Raw genomic sequence first — 12,912 nt, forward strand, 5'->3', positions numbered from 1 at the left:
TTATCATTTCAAGCACATTGCTGTAACTTTCACTAGCATTTTATTAACTACACGGCATCATTCTATGCATTATTGGGTTCTCATTGTGGTGATGGGTTTAGTCTGATGGTGGTGGGTGTGAGAGGTGTATTGGTACATGTATGGGTGTCATTGGGGGTTAGTGTGATCGTGGTGGGTGTGAGTGGTATATTGGTGTGGGTGTTATTTGGAGTTAGTGTGATGGTGATGGGTTTGAGAGGTGTATTGGTGTGGGTGTTATTTGGGGTTTATAGTGTGATGGTGGTGGGTTTGAGAGGTGTATTGGTGTGGGTGTTATTTGGGGTTTATAGTGTGATGGTGGTGGGTTTGAGAGGTGTATTGGTATGGGTGTTATTTGGAGTTAGTGTGATGGTGATGGGTTTGAGAGGTGTATTGGTGTGGGTGTTATTTGGGGTTTATAGTGTGATGGTGGTGGGTTTGAGAGGTGTATTGGTATGGGTGTTATTTGGGGTTAGTGTGATGGTGGTGGGTTTGAGAGGTGTATTGGTATGGGTGTTATTTGGGGTTAGTGTGATGGTAGTGGGTGTGAAAGGTACATGTATATTTGTGTGGGTGTTATTTGGGGTTAGTGTGATGGTGATGGGTTTGAGAGGTGTATTGGTATGGGTGTTATTTGGGGTTAGTGTGATGGTGGTGGGTTTGAGAGGTATATTGGTATGGGTGTTATTTGGGGTTAGTGTGATGGTGGTGGGTGTGAGAGGTATATTTGTGTGGGTGTTATTTGGGGGTTAGTGTGATGGTGATGGGTTTGAGAGGTGTATTGGTATGGGTGTTATTTGGGGTTAGTGTGATGGTGATGGGTTTGAGAGGTGTATTGGTATGGGTGTTATTTGGGGTTAGTGTGATGATGGTGGGTTTGAGAAGTGTATTTGTGTGGGTGTTATTTGGGGTTAGTGTGATGGTAGTGGGTGTGAAAGGTATATTTGTGTGGGTGTTATTTGGGGTTAGTGTGATGGTGGTGGGTGTGAGAGGTATATTTGTGTGAGTGTTATTTGGGGTTAGTGTGATGGTGGTGGGTTTGAGAGGTGTATTGGTGTGGGTGTTATTTGGGGTTAGTGTAATGGTGGTGGGTGTGAGAGGTATATTTGTGTGGGTGTTATTTGGGGTTAGTGTGATGGTGGTGGGTGTGAGAGGTATATTGGTGTGTGTGTTATTTGGGGTTAGTGTGATGGTGGTGGGTTTGAGAAGTGTATTGGTGTGGGTGTTATTTGGGGTTAGTGTGATGGTGGTGGGTTTGAGAAGTGTATTGGTGTGGGTGTTATTTGGGGTTAGTGTAATGGTGGTGGGTGTGAGAGGTGTATTGGTGTGGGTGTTATTTGGGGTTAGTGTGATGGTGGTGGGTGTGAGAGGTGTATTGGTGTGGGTGTTATTTGGGGTTAGTGTAATGGTGGTGGGTGTGAGAGGTATATTTGTGTGGGTGTTATTTGGGGTTAGTGTGATGGTGGTGGGTGTGATAGGTATATTGGTGTGTGTGTTATTTGGGGTTAGTGTGATGGTGGTGGGTGTGAGAGGTGTATTGGTGTGGGTGTTATTTGGGGTTAGTGTAATGGTGGTGGGTGTGAGAGGTATATTGGTGTGGGTGTTATTTGGGGTTAGTGTAATGGTGGTGGGTGTGAGAGGTATATTGGTATGGGTGTTATTTGGGGTTAGTGTAATGGTGGTGGGTGTGAGAGGTATATTGGTATGTGTGTTATTTGGGGTTAGTGTAATGGTGGTGGGTGTGAGAGGTATATTGGTATGGGTGTTATTTGGGGTTAGTGTAATGGTGGTGGGTGTGAGAGGTATATTGGTATGTGTGTTACTTGGGGTTAGTGTAATGGTGGTGGGTGTGAGAGGTATATTGGTATGTGTGTTATTTGGGGTTAGTGTAATGGTGGTGGGTGTGAGAGGTGTATTGGTGTGGGTGTTATTTGGGGTTAGTGTAATGGTGGTGGGTGTGAGAGGTATATTGGTATGAGTGTTATTTGGGGTTAGTGTAATGGTGGTGGGTGTGAGAGGTATATTGGTATGTGTGTTATTTGGGGTCAGTGTAATGGTGGTGGGTTTGAGAGGTGTATTGGTATGGATGTTATTTGGGGTTAGTGTGATGGTGGTGGGTGTGAGAGGTATATTGGTATGGGTGTTATTTGGGGTTAGTGTAATTGTGGTGGGTGTGAGAGGTGTATTGGTGTGGGTGTTATTTGGGGTTAGTGTAATGGTGGTGGGTGTGAGAGGTGTATTGGTATGTGTGTTATTTGGGGTTCGTGTAATGGTGGTGGGTGTGAGAGGTATATTGGTATGGGTGTTATTTGGGGTTAGTGTAATGGTGGTGGGTGTGAGAGGTATATTGGTATGGGTGTTATTTGGGGTTAGTGTAATGGTGGTGGGTGTGAGAGGTATATTTGTGTGGGTGTTATTTGGGGTTAGTGTAATGGTGGTGGGTGTGAGAGGTGTATTGGTATGGGTGTTATTTGGGGTTAGTGTGATGGTGATGGGTTTGAGAGGTGTATTGGTATGGGTGTTATTTGGGGTTAGTGTGATGATGGTGGGTTTGAGAAGTGTATTTGTGTGGGTGTTATTTGGGGTTAGTGTGATGGTAGTGGGTGTGAAAGGTATATTTGTGTGGGTGTTATTTGGGGTTAGTGTGATGGTGGTGGGTGTGAGAGGTATATTTGTGTGAGTGTTATTTGGGGTTAGTGTGATGGTGGTGGGTTTGAGAGGTGTATTGGTGTGGGTGTTATTTGGGGTTAGTGTAATGGTGGTGGGTGTGAGAGGTATATTTGTGTGGGTGTTATTTGGGGTTAGTGTGATGGTGGTGGGTGTGAGAGGTATATTGGTGTGTGTGTTATTTGGGGTTAGTGTGATGGTGGTGGGTTTGAGAAGTGTATTGGTGTGGGTGTTATTTGGGGTTAGTGTGATGGTGGTGGGTTTGAGAAGTGTATTGGTGTGGGTGTTATTTGGGGTTAGTGTAATGGTGGTGGGTGTGAGAGGTGTATTGGTGTGGGTGTTATTTGGGGTTAGTGTGATGGTGGTGGGTGTGAGAGGTGTATTGGTGTGGGTGTTATTTGGGGTTAGTGTAATGGTGGTGGGTGTGAGAGGTATATTTGTGTGGGTGTTATTTGGGGTTAGTGTGATGGTGGTGGGTGTGATAGGTATATTGGTGTGTGTGTTATTTGGGGTTAGTGTGATGGTGGTGGGTGTGAGAGGTGTATTGGTGTGGGTGTTATTTGGGGTTAGTGTAATGGTGGTGGGTGTGAGAGGTATATTGGTGTGGGTGTTATTTGGGGTTAGTGTAATGGTGGTGGGTGTGAGAGGTATATTGGTATGGGTGTTATTTGGGGTTAGTGTAATGGTGGTGGGTGTGAGAGGTATATTGGTATGTGTGTTATTTGGGGTTAGTGTAATGGTGGTGGGTGTGAGAGGTACATGTATATTGGTATGGGTGTTATTTGGGGTTAGTGTAATGGTGGTGGGTGTGAGAGGTATATTGGTATGTGTGTTATTTGGGGTTAGTGTAATGGTGGTGGGTGTGAGAGGTATATTGGTATGTGTGTTATTTGGGGTTAGTGTAATGGTGGTGGGTGTGAGAGGTGTATTGGTGTGGGTGTTATTTGGGGTTAGTGTAATGGTGGTGGGTGTGAGAGGTATATTGGTATGAGTGTTATTTGGGGTTAGTGTAATGGTGGTGGGTGTGAGAGGTATATTGGTATGTGTGTTATTTGGGGTTAGTGTAATGGTGGTGGGTTTGAGAGGTGTATTGGTATGGATGTTATTTGGGGTTAGTGTGATGGTGGTGGGTGTGAGAGGTATATTGGTATGGGTGTTATTTGGGGTTAGTGTAATTGTGGTGGGTGTGAGAGGTGTATTGGTGTGGGTGTTATTTGGGGTTAGTGTAATGGTGGTGGGTGTGAGAGGTGTATTGGTATGTGTGTTATTTGGGGTTAGTGTAATGGTGGTGGGTGTGAGAGGTATATTGGTATGGGTGTTATTTGGGGTTAGTGTAATGGTGGTGGGTGTGAGAGGTATATTGGTATGGGTGTTATTTGGGGTTAGTGTAATGGTGGTGGGTGTGAGAGGTATATTTGTGTGGGTGTTATTTGGGGTTAGTGTAATGGTGGTGGGTGTGAGAGGTATATTGGTATGGGTGTTATTTGGGGTTAGTGTAATGGTGGTGGGTGTGAGAGGTGTATTGGTGTGGGTGTTATTTGGGTTAGTGTAATGGTGGTGGGTGTGAGAGGTATATTGGTATGGGTGTTATTTGGGGTTAGTGTGATGGTGGTGGGTGTGAGAGGTGTATTGGTGTGGGTGTTATTTGGGGTTAGTGTAATGGTGGTGGGTGTGAGAGGTATATTTGTGTGGGTGTTATTTGGGGTTAGTGTGATGGTGGTTGGTGTGAGAGGTATATTGGTATGGGTGTTATTTGGGGTTAGTGTAATGGTGGTGGGTGTGAGAGGTGTATTGGTGTGGGTGTTATTTGGGGGTTAGTGTGATGGTGGTGTGTGAGGTATATTTTGTGTGGGTGTTATATGGGGGTTAGTGTGATGGTGATGGGTTTGAGGTATATTGGTGTGGGTGTTATTTGGGATTAGTGTGGTGGATCTGTGGTATGTAGGTTTACATGTGTGGATATGTAAACTGTTCATTCACTTTATGGATGTGACTATAGGTAACTTTGGTTGTGGTGTGCATGCAGGGCATTGTGTTAATGCCATTAATAATTGGTCATACAGCCTGCTCACATAGCATTGAATTCCACATTTGCTTTATTTGAAGCGATGCTCTTTTGTAAACAAACTGTTAAATAATTATTATGAGTTGATCAGTGTGAGATCTCAAACATTTTCAACTCACTTTAATTTTGATTCTAATAGTGTATTTTTGATATAGCAAATACAGTATGGCTTGTGTAACAACATGTATGACTGCATTTTCACTTTGCTCCTTTCAGAAAATCAAGAGTGAGTTTCAGTATCTAGAACTATTGTCTGGTTTAAATTTCTTCCCTGCTCAAAATGAGAATATAAGTTGTGAAAGTGTTTGTGAGTGATTTTAGCACAAGGGAATGCACGCTTCATTACTGACTTCTGCTTGCACTACATTGTCATGTACGCTAACTTTTAATGCTTACATCATCATGGTTTCCATAGTAACATGCATAATCTTGTTAGTTTCCCATAATGCACTCGTTAGGAGACCTGAACTACACATAGTAAGAGAGTCTTGTAAGTATCCTCTTAGAAATTTAATTTCTGCTAATCTAAGTGAATAATTTTTTTTTATTCATTTTTATGAGTGTTTTGCAAATCAAATGTTATTATATGTAAATTAATTGCAAATAGTATGCAAATTAAAATGTAAATAGATACAAATCAATGCATATATTATGCAAAGAATATGCAAATCAGGTGCACAAACAATATGCAAATCAGATGCAAAAACAGTATGCAAACAACATGCAGAAGACTGTGCAAACAGTATGCAAATAGTATGCAAATAGTATGCAAATCAGATGCAAATAGTATGCAAATCAGATGCAAATAGTATGCAAATTATTTGTAACTGCTAATGAAATGATGCAACTGTTATGCAAAAAAAAGATGTTCAATATCTTCAAATTGCACAAATACATGTAAATTCCTGACAGTAGAGAACTTCTGCAGCCAATAAGGCGATGTGGATTTTTAAAATATGTGCATAATAATCATAATCATTTCCAATAGAAGGTTATAGGTGATTTCAATTTAGGGTAGGTGGTTGAATTTTAACCTTTCACCATCAGTTCTCCTTTTTCATAAAAAAATTCACAAGTTTATAATCTGCACTTCCCTTCAGAAGACTGGGACAAAAATAGCAATTTTTTTTTAATAAAACTGAAAATTGATTCAAGTTATGTCTGTTGGTTCCAAAATTAGGGTTCATTTCTATATTGAAGAATATAAAAAAGAAAGTGCAGACAAATTTGGCCAAGAAAGTGTGGTGGTGAAAATTATGTTTGTTGTGCACATGTTTTAAATAATCAAAGCCCCTGAGTGTCCTGGGTGCAATTACGATATTCGATAAAAGTATCCTGGTAATGCTGACTTAGAAAGATCTATACTATTGGCTGCAAATGATTTGTTGTTTTGTCTTCTGCATAATAATCTTTGCTAATTTTGCAATTGTAGTATTGTTAATCGTTAAATATTGTTGTCAGAGGTTTTTATGATTTTAATATTTTAAGGGATACCATGGACGAAAATCAGTCTGTCTGCAAGAAGCCAAGAGAACTGGTCACTGCTACAAAATCTTATAAATTAGTGAAAATTTTCTTGTGTGGTCTAAAGTTGATTAGTCAGGTTTCCATCAGTTACGAACTGGTTCCTGCATTGTTACCAATTTATTGTTGCAGTCTCTGTCAAGTCTAATTGTCAATACCAGATATAGGTTGTAAAGATGCAGGATAATTTTATTTGATGATTTTTTCTTATTTTCCCTTGGTAGCATTTCCTTACTATTCCACCCCTATCTCCTTTGGTAAGGAATGTTGATTATTAACTAAAACACCAAACAAACAAACATTGTTTCCAGTATGTATGGGGTGCATTCAAGAAGAAAAATGTTCTCTGAGGCCTTGAGCATTTTTCTTTTGAATAACGCTTTTTTCATGGGCATTTCTTAACGATATTTGGAGTTTCGTAGGTTTAACAAGAACACATAGAGAAGCAAATATGGCACACATAGAGAAGCAAATATGACTAAACGTGGTTTGATGATGTCAACATTATGGTGTTGGCAATACTTTCTGTAAACACTGCATACTAGAAATACTCGGTTTGTTTGTTTGGTCTTTGCTCCAATTAAATCCATCCAGTTTCAAGTAATACTGGGCTGACAGAAAAAAGAATTTCACATATCACATCTGAGATGAGACAACCTCCATTGTAGAAATGCACTCAAAGTTATAGATTTAGATGTATTTGTTTTATCGCCATGGTGACCATGTGATCATACTCTTGATAATGTCTAAAGTAAAAATATCCAGTCATTTCAGTCCAGTATTATTTAAAAGTTTTTTTCCATGTTGCGTTAATTTCACAACTGCTAACATTGAATTGTTACATATTTCATGTATTATTTATTTGTTTGTTTTGTGATTTAAAACAACAAATCACGCTATCACATGTTCTGAGGAACATTCTAAAATAATATAAGCTTGTTCAGTTCTCATGCTGCCAAAGCTTGTACAGATACAATTCAAAATTGGGATCATTTGTCCTCGCGTCATTACACATGCTGAAATAAGTTGTCGTTACATTCCAATTTTCACTAATTGTCACACCATTTTTACAAAACAGTGAATTTGTGTTGTATTTTGAATATTTTCATTAACAATCATCCATCGTCTGTCTACTATTTTTCAGCAAATTTTACTAAATTCAATTTTATTGAGATAAAAAAAAATACACAGAATTGATCTTTTTTAGAAGCATTGGCGAAACTGGAAAACTAAAGTTCACTGACGACGATGTTTGCAAAAAACAAACATTGTGTTAACAATCAGCATCACATGAATTCAATGATAGGTCATGACTGAGGTTCTGTTAACATGTTTAATTAATTGCACAGACAGCAGTAGAAATCTGTCAGTGTTTGTAATGGTCACCACTCAGTATTTCACTGCCTGAATATTAAACTTTCGCATCAACCCTAATTTCTGCTTTAGACACTCTGAGTAATCATGTAGTCATGTTTTGACTTGAAAATTCTAAAAAAAACAAGAAACAAGAAAGTTTTCATGAGCTTATTGTTTATTCTACCATTTTGAGCTGCACCAATAGCACTACTTTTTTTATACGTATCAATACATATGGTTGATCAGGTGACGTCATTACAAATGTATGTATTCTGACACATGAAATAAAGTAGTCCCCTAAAAAACTGGACAAATGCAAGTCCTGCACAGAGGAAGACTTTCTTAAAACTCCTGCATATTCATTAACTAATTAGCATATTTCCATATTTGGGCATCTCTGTACATTACATTACATTTCACTCTACTAATTCCACATACATAGTAATGTCTCTAGATATTTACATTACAATTGTCTGTTAAATATTGGTTGTATATTTCAGTGAGATATTTTTTATTACATACTCTTCATATCATGTTTAATATTTCTTTTGATTTTATTTCAGATATGGATAGAGCTCTGCCTTCACTTCCAAGTAACAACAGGTAAGGACAGTGTAACAATACTGTCCAAATAAATAGTATTAGGTTATCTTGAGCATATCTTGGCTGGTTCTCACCTCAAATGTCGTGGCGTAGCAAGCCACAAGAGGCCGGTAACTAGTAGCGATTCCGGCAATTTGATTGGTCTGTCACTTTCTCGTTGCTTGTTCTATTTCTCTTGGTTACCTGACGTCAGCGCTTACGTTCATGGCCTAGAGCAGGGGTTTCCTTTTACTCTCGAAAGTTGGGCGAATGTAGAACTGGTTCTTTTGTTATAAATTTGCACAGAAACTGCAAGAAATGTCAGAAACATTTCAAATATGTAAGGCTAAGAAGGCAGAATGTATGGGCATGGCGTAATGAAGACTTGTTTACAGAAAACAAATATGTTTTTTAAATTACTTCACTCAGTAACATGACTTTAGACCGGAATCCCGATCCAGTGAAACAATATGGCGATTACTAGTTACCTGCGTCCTACTTGCCGTTCGCGAGGGACGCCGGGAACCAGCAAAGAGGATATCGTTAAGCGTGCTTGGTGGCATGTCACACTGTAAAGTTGATACTTTGCAGTGTGATCCTGATTGCATTATTAATCATCATCATTAACCAGTCCACTTTATTCCTTTGTTTTGACACTATTGCCTGAGTCTGTATATCAATAATTGTGAATCTTCCTATCTGGCATGATGTCCTATTGTTGTAATTAATATCAACAATACGAGTGCAGTTTACCTTGGTTAATGAATGTTAAAATGAAGTTATCTTCAGTTATGATATGTTATTTTTGTTTTTGTTGATCAGTACCAGCCCAGCAGTGTCTGTGACGAGAAGTGCCCTCGGTGGTATGTCAGGAATGAAAAAGAGGGGTACGGCCAAACAAGGTCAGTTTTTGATAATAATTTGCTTCTTTAAATGTTGTATACCAGCATGGAATATAATGTGATGTTATTAAGAGGATACAGCAAAAATCAGTATGGTGGGAGTATTGAGATGCTTATCAACAGGCAGTGCTTAACCATGGTGGATTACTTGATTTTGATATATTGTCACTTAAAATTCAGCAAAGTGGCTTGACATAAAATATTTTATTCTCACAAATTATTCATAAATTTCATACAGATCACAGAAAAAATATATTCTGTATAATGTTTCCAATTGAAATTTTGAGTGAAAATAAAGTATTATATTTTAATGACATCATATTATCATACATATCTCGTTTGATGCTCTCTATAAGACATACATTGATGTGGATACAACTGAATGCTGATTTTAGCAATCTTAAGATGGAGACTTTGACCTGAGCTTATCTACATAAATTACATGGCTATAAATATTATTATTATACATCAGTCACCGCAACGCCATAAGTTACAGTGTGTCGTAATTGTGCGGTATTTTACGGGGTATTTTCATCCTACCATATAAAGAAATGCAAATTCCAAATATTGAATGATTACGCGCATAAGCGTCCTCTAATAATAAAAACAAACGTGGCTTGCACCAGAGTTTGACTGGACTACACACAAAGAAGTTCGCTGATTGGATTTCAGCATTCCCATGATGTATCCTTGGAAGGAAAAGATGTATACCTCAAAGTATGCACTCAGACAGTATGCCGCGCATCGACCTTTGCTGCGCGTTGGTCGATACTCCAGCTGTACTGTCTTCTTGCATACTTTGAGGTATCCTCGTAATAACTTTATAATCTCCAAAAAATAAAGAGTACTTTTAATATGTTTATACATGTATAAGACTTTATTATATTACTCTTATCATACCCATCTCGGTATCTCGAAACCGCAGTCTTTCAGTCACTGTACAAATTTTATTCAAACCAACAATTTACTGTTAACGCGTTGTATATGTCGCATCGAATAGGATGCAGCATGACAGCTATTGATTCTTTCACCTACAGAAATTAAAAAAAATACCTCAAAGTTTGTTCGCAGGGGGAAAAGTTTGTTTGTCCTCCCCTTCTCCCACCCTCATACATACACAATCAGGAAGGAAGCGTACATATTGTCTCAGAAAGTAAAAACTATTGTCTTTTGTTTTAGAACACGATGACTACGCCGAGATAGTCGACAATGATGACTATGCAATGCCCGATGCCAAAGATTATGAATTACAGAGAGAAAGCGTTTCGTTACAAGCTATTATCGGCGAAGGACAATTTGGAGATGTGTATCAAGGTGTATATAGTGATATGGTAATTATGTTTTGATTTAATTTTCCCATCAAAGACTACTTCCAATTAACCCTCTAAATCGATATGACACGATTAGTAATACTCTCCGGCACGATATGGAAAATATTAAATTATAAAAATTACTTTTAAAAATATCTTGCTATAAGTTGAGGAATTCCAATTTGAAACTTCACATTTTATAAATAAAATAAGACAAAGGAAATCGAGAGCCACAACATTTTTTAGAAATCTCCCGAAGCCACTGTATAAAATCTTGTTGTTTTTTCTCTTGAAGACCTCTTTCTTCCCAGGAGCCAAATAACTGACTATACTTAATTTTGAGATTCCATTTCGACTAAAAATTCTTACAAATTCAACTATAATATGTTGTTATTCCTACAGGATGGTAAAGTTATAGATGTGGCAGTAAAGACATGTAAAGTCATCAGTGTAGAGGCGTATGCTGAAAAGTTCCTAGAGGAAGCATGTATGTACAAAATTTACTTGTCTGATTTCTCTTTTGTGTTTTTATAGTAACTGTTGTCGGTTTGGAACACTTACCATAATTATCTAGTTTGTCTCATGATTCATTTGATTTTTTATGAAATTACTACTACTCGAAACTAAAACAATTTTTGTATCTGCAGAATTGCAAAATTTTTTTTTTTAATTAATCTCTCCATATGTTAAAGTTATATTAAAGTTATATTAAAGTTATATTTAAGTGTCGATGTCACCTTGTTTTATCTTTCGCAAAATAAAAAGATGCTGAACAGAAAATTATATTCATTTGTCTCAAAAGTAGCAATTATAGAAGACATAAATATGTGCAAAATATTGGGCCACTCTTTTGAAGGGTTCAAGAGGTCAAATATATTGTGGTGTTCATTTGTTTTTGTATTTTGTTTAATGATAAAGGTACATAATAAATGTCATTATTGTCATTAAATATTGTCAGTTATTAAATGTATTTGTTTTGAACAACCTGACAATGACTGCAGTCTGTTAAAATATCAATTTGAAATGAACATAATGATTTTGGATCTACATTATTTTATCTTCTTTTTATTGTAAATTAAAATTAAGACATTTTTTTTTTTTAGATATAATGAAACAGTTTGATCACCCGCATATCATTAAGTTAATTGGTGTCTGTACAGAAGATCCTAAATGGATTGTTATGGAATTAGCCCCCCTAGGGGAGGTAAGAAAATGCTTATGAGCTATGCTGATTGGTCAGTTCAATTATTGCATTATGGTTGTGAGTTAAACAGAAGTTTGAATGTTTGTTTTGTTATTATAACAGGGGTTATGTAGAAACGCATAAAAATATAAATATCAGTTTTCCTCACCACACAAAATTTTATGAAATCATCTTCTTTCTTGTTTCCAGATGAGAACATATTTACAAAACAATAAGCAGGATTTAGACTTAGCCACGTTGATTTTATATTGCTGCCAACTCAGTACTGCTCTGTCCTATTTGGAAAGTAAAAAATTTGTACATAGGTAAGTTTCCTCTAACGTATAATTGTCGATGTTCATCTTCTTGATGTTATAGACTTAATCTGAGGTTGCTTTTATTGGCAAAATGTTTGCGGAAAGTGGAAATAAGCATGTATGTAACTGAACTACTTTCTGTGGAAAGTTACAACAGATTAGTCTGACAGTGAAATAGTATTCATTGTGTAACTACATCTCTTGTATATTTCTGTCTACAGGGATATTGCTGCACGTAATGTTTTAGTTGCAGCGGAAGATAATGTGAAATTAGGCGACTTTGGTTTGTCACGGTGGGTCGAGGATCAGTCATATTATAAAGGTAAACACAAAAGTTGTATGTCTGCTATCATGGTTTGCAACATCACACAAAATGTACTGTTAAACATTTTCAGATAGCTGAATGCTATTTCAGAGAATTATTTCAAGTAGGAATTAGCAGAACCTTGATTTAAATAAGATAAACTACAACTACAATTTAAAAGATTAGGCATTTTGTTGAATTGGCAACATCTTGAATTGGCGAACATACAATTTAGTTAAATTAGCTGACTTGCTATCAAAGACGTGTTTCTACCATTTTACATGCGCACACTCCAGTGGTCACAACTTTTGCTTTAACTTTTGTTTTTACTTTTTAGCTTCAAAGGGTAAATTGCCAATAAAATGGATGGCACCAGAATCTATCAACTTTAGACGATTCACAACAGCTAGTGATGTATGGATGTTTGGTGAGTAAAAAAAAAAGTTGTTTATATGAGATAAAATGCAAGTATTTGAGAAAATTGAAGCACACAGTTTAAGACATATGAAATCTTAAATTGTTGAATCCATTAATAAGAAATAAATTATTTTACTCATGATTTGCATATTGATAATTTACACATTGATAATCTAACATGCATATTGGTGGCAGCCATGTTTGTTTTTATTTTATTCATTTCAAATTTGGAATTTGCATTTCCTAATATGGTAGGATGAAAATACC

The 12,912-nt window shown here is 37.2% G+C and overlaps 1 protein-coding gene across 2 annotated transcripts in view; it reads left to right on the forward strand.

The window, feature by feature from the left end:
* The window catches only part of LOC100370435 (focal adhesion kinase 1-like), a 64,271-nt gene that overhangs the window by 38,624 nt on the left and 12,735 nt on the right, over nt 1–12,912 (forward strand). For both annotated transcript variants that reach the window (XM_085493278.1, XM_085493279.1), the window contains 8 exons: nt 8,194–8,233; nt 9,035–9,114; nt 10,294–10,445; nt 10,827–10,911; nt 11,528–11,628; nt 11,818–11,933; nt 12,146–12,246; nt 12,566–12,655. In XM_085493278.1, coding sequence (XP_085349404.1) covers nt 8,194–8,233; nt 9,035–9,114; nt 10,294–10,445; nt 10,827–10,911; nt 11,528–11,628; nt 11,818–11,933; nt 12,146–12,246; nt 12,566–12,655 — 765 coding nt within the window. The remainder of the gene's footprint in view (nt 1–8,193; nt 8,234–9,034; nt 9,115–10,293; nt 10,446–10,826; nt 10,912–11,527; nt 11,629–11,817; nt 11,934–12,145; nt 12,247–12,565; nt 12,656–12,912) is intronic.

The sequence above is a fragment of the Saccoglossus kowalevskii genome, chromosome 18 (assembly GCF_978046115.1).
Source record: "Saccoglossus kowalevskii chromosome 18, keSacKowa6.1, whole genome shotgun sequence".
NCBI classification, from domain to species: domain Eukaryota; kingdom Metazoa; phylum Hemichordata; class Enteropneusta; family Harrimaniidae; genus Saccoglossus; species Saccoglossus kowalevskii.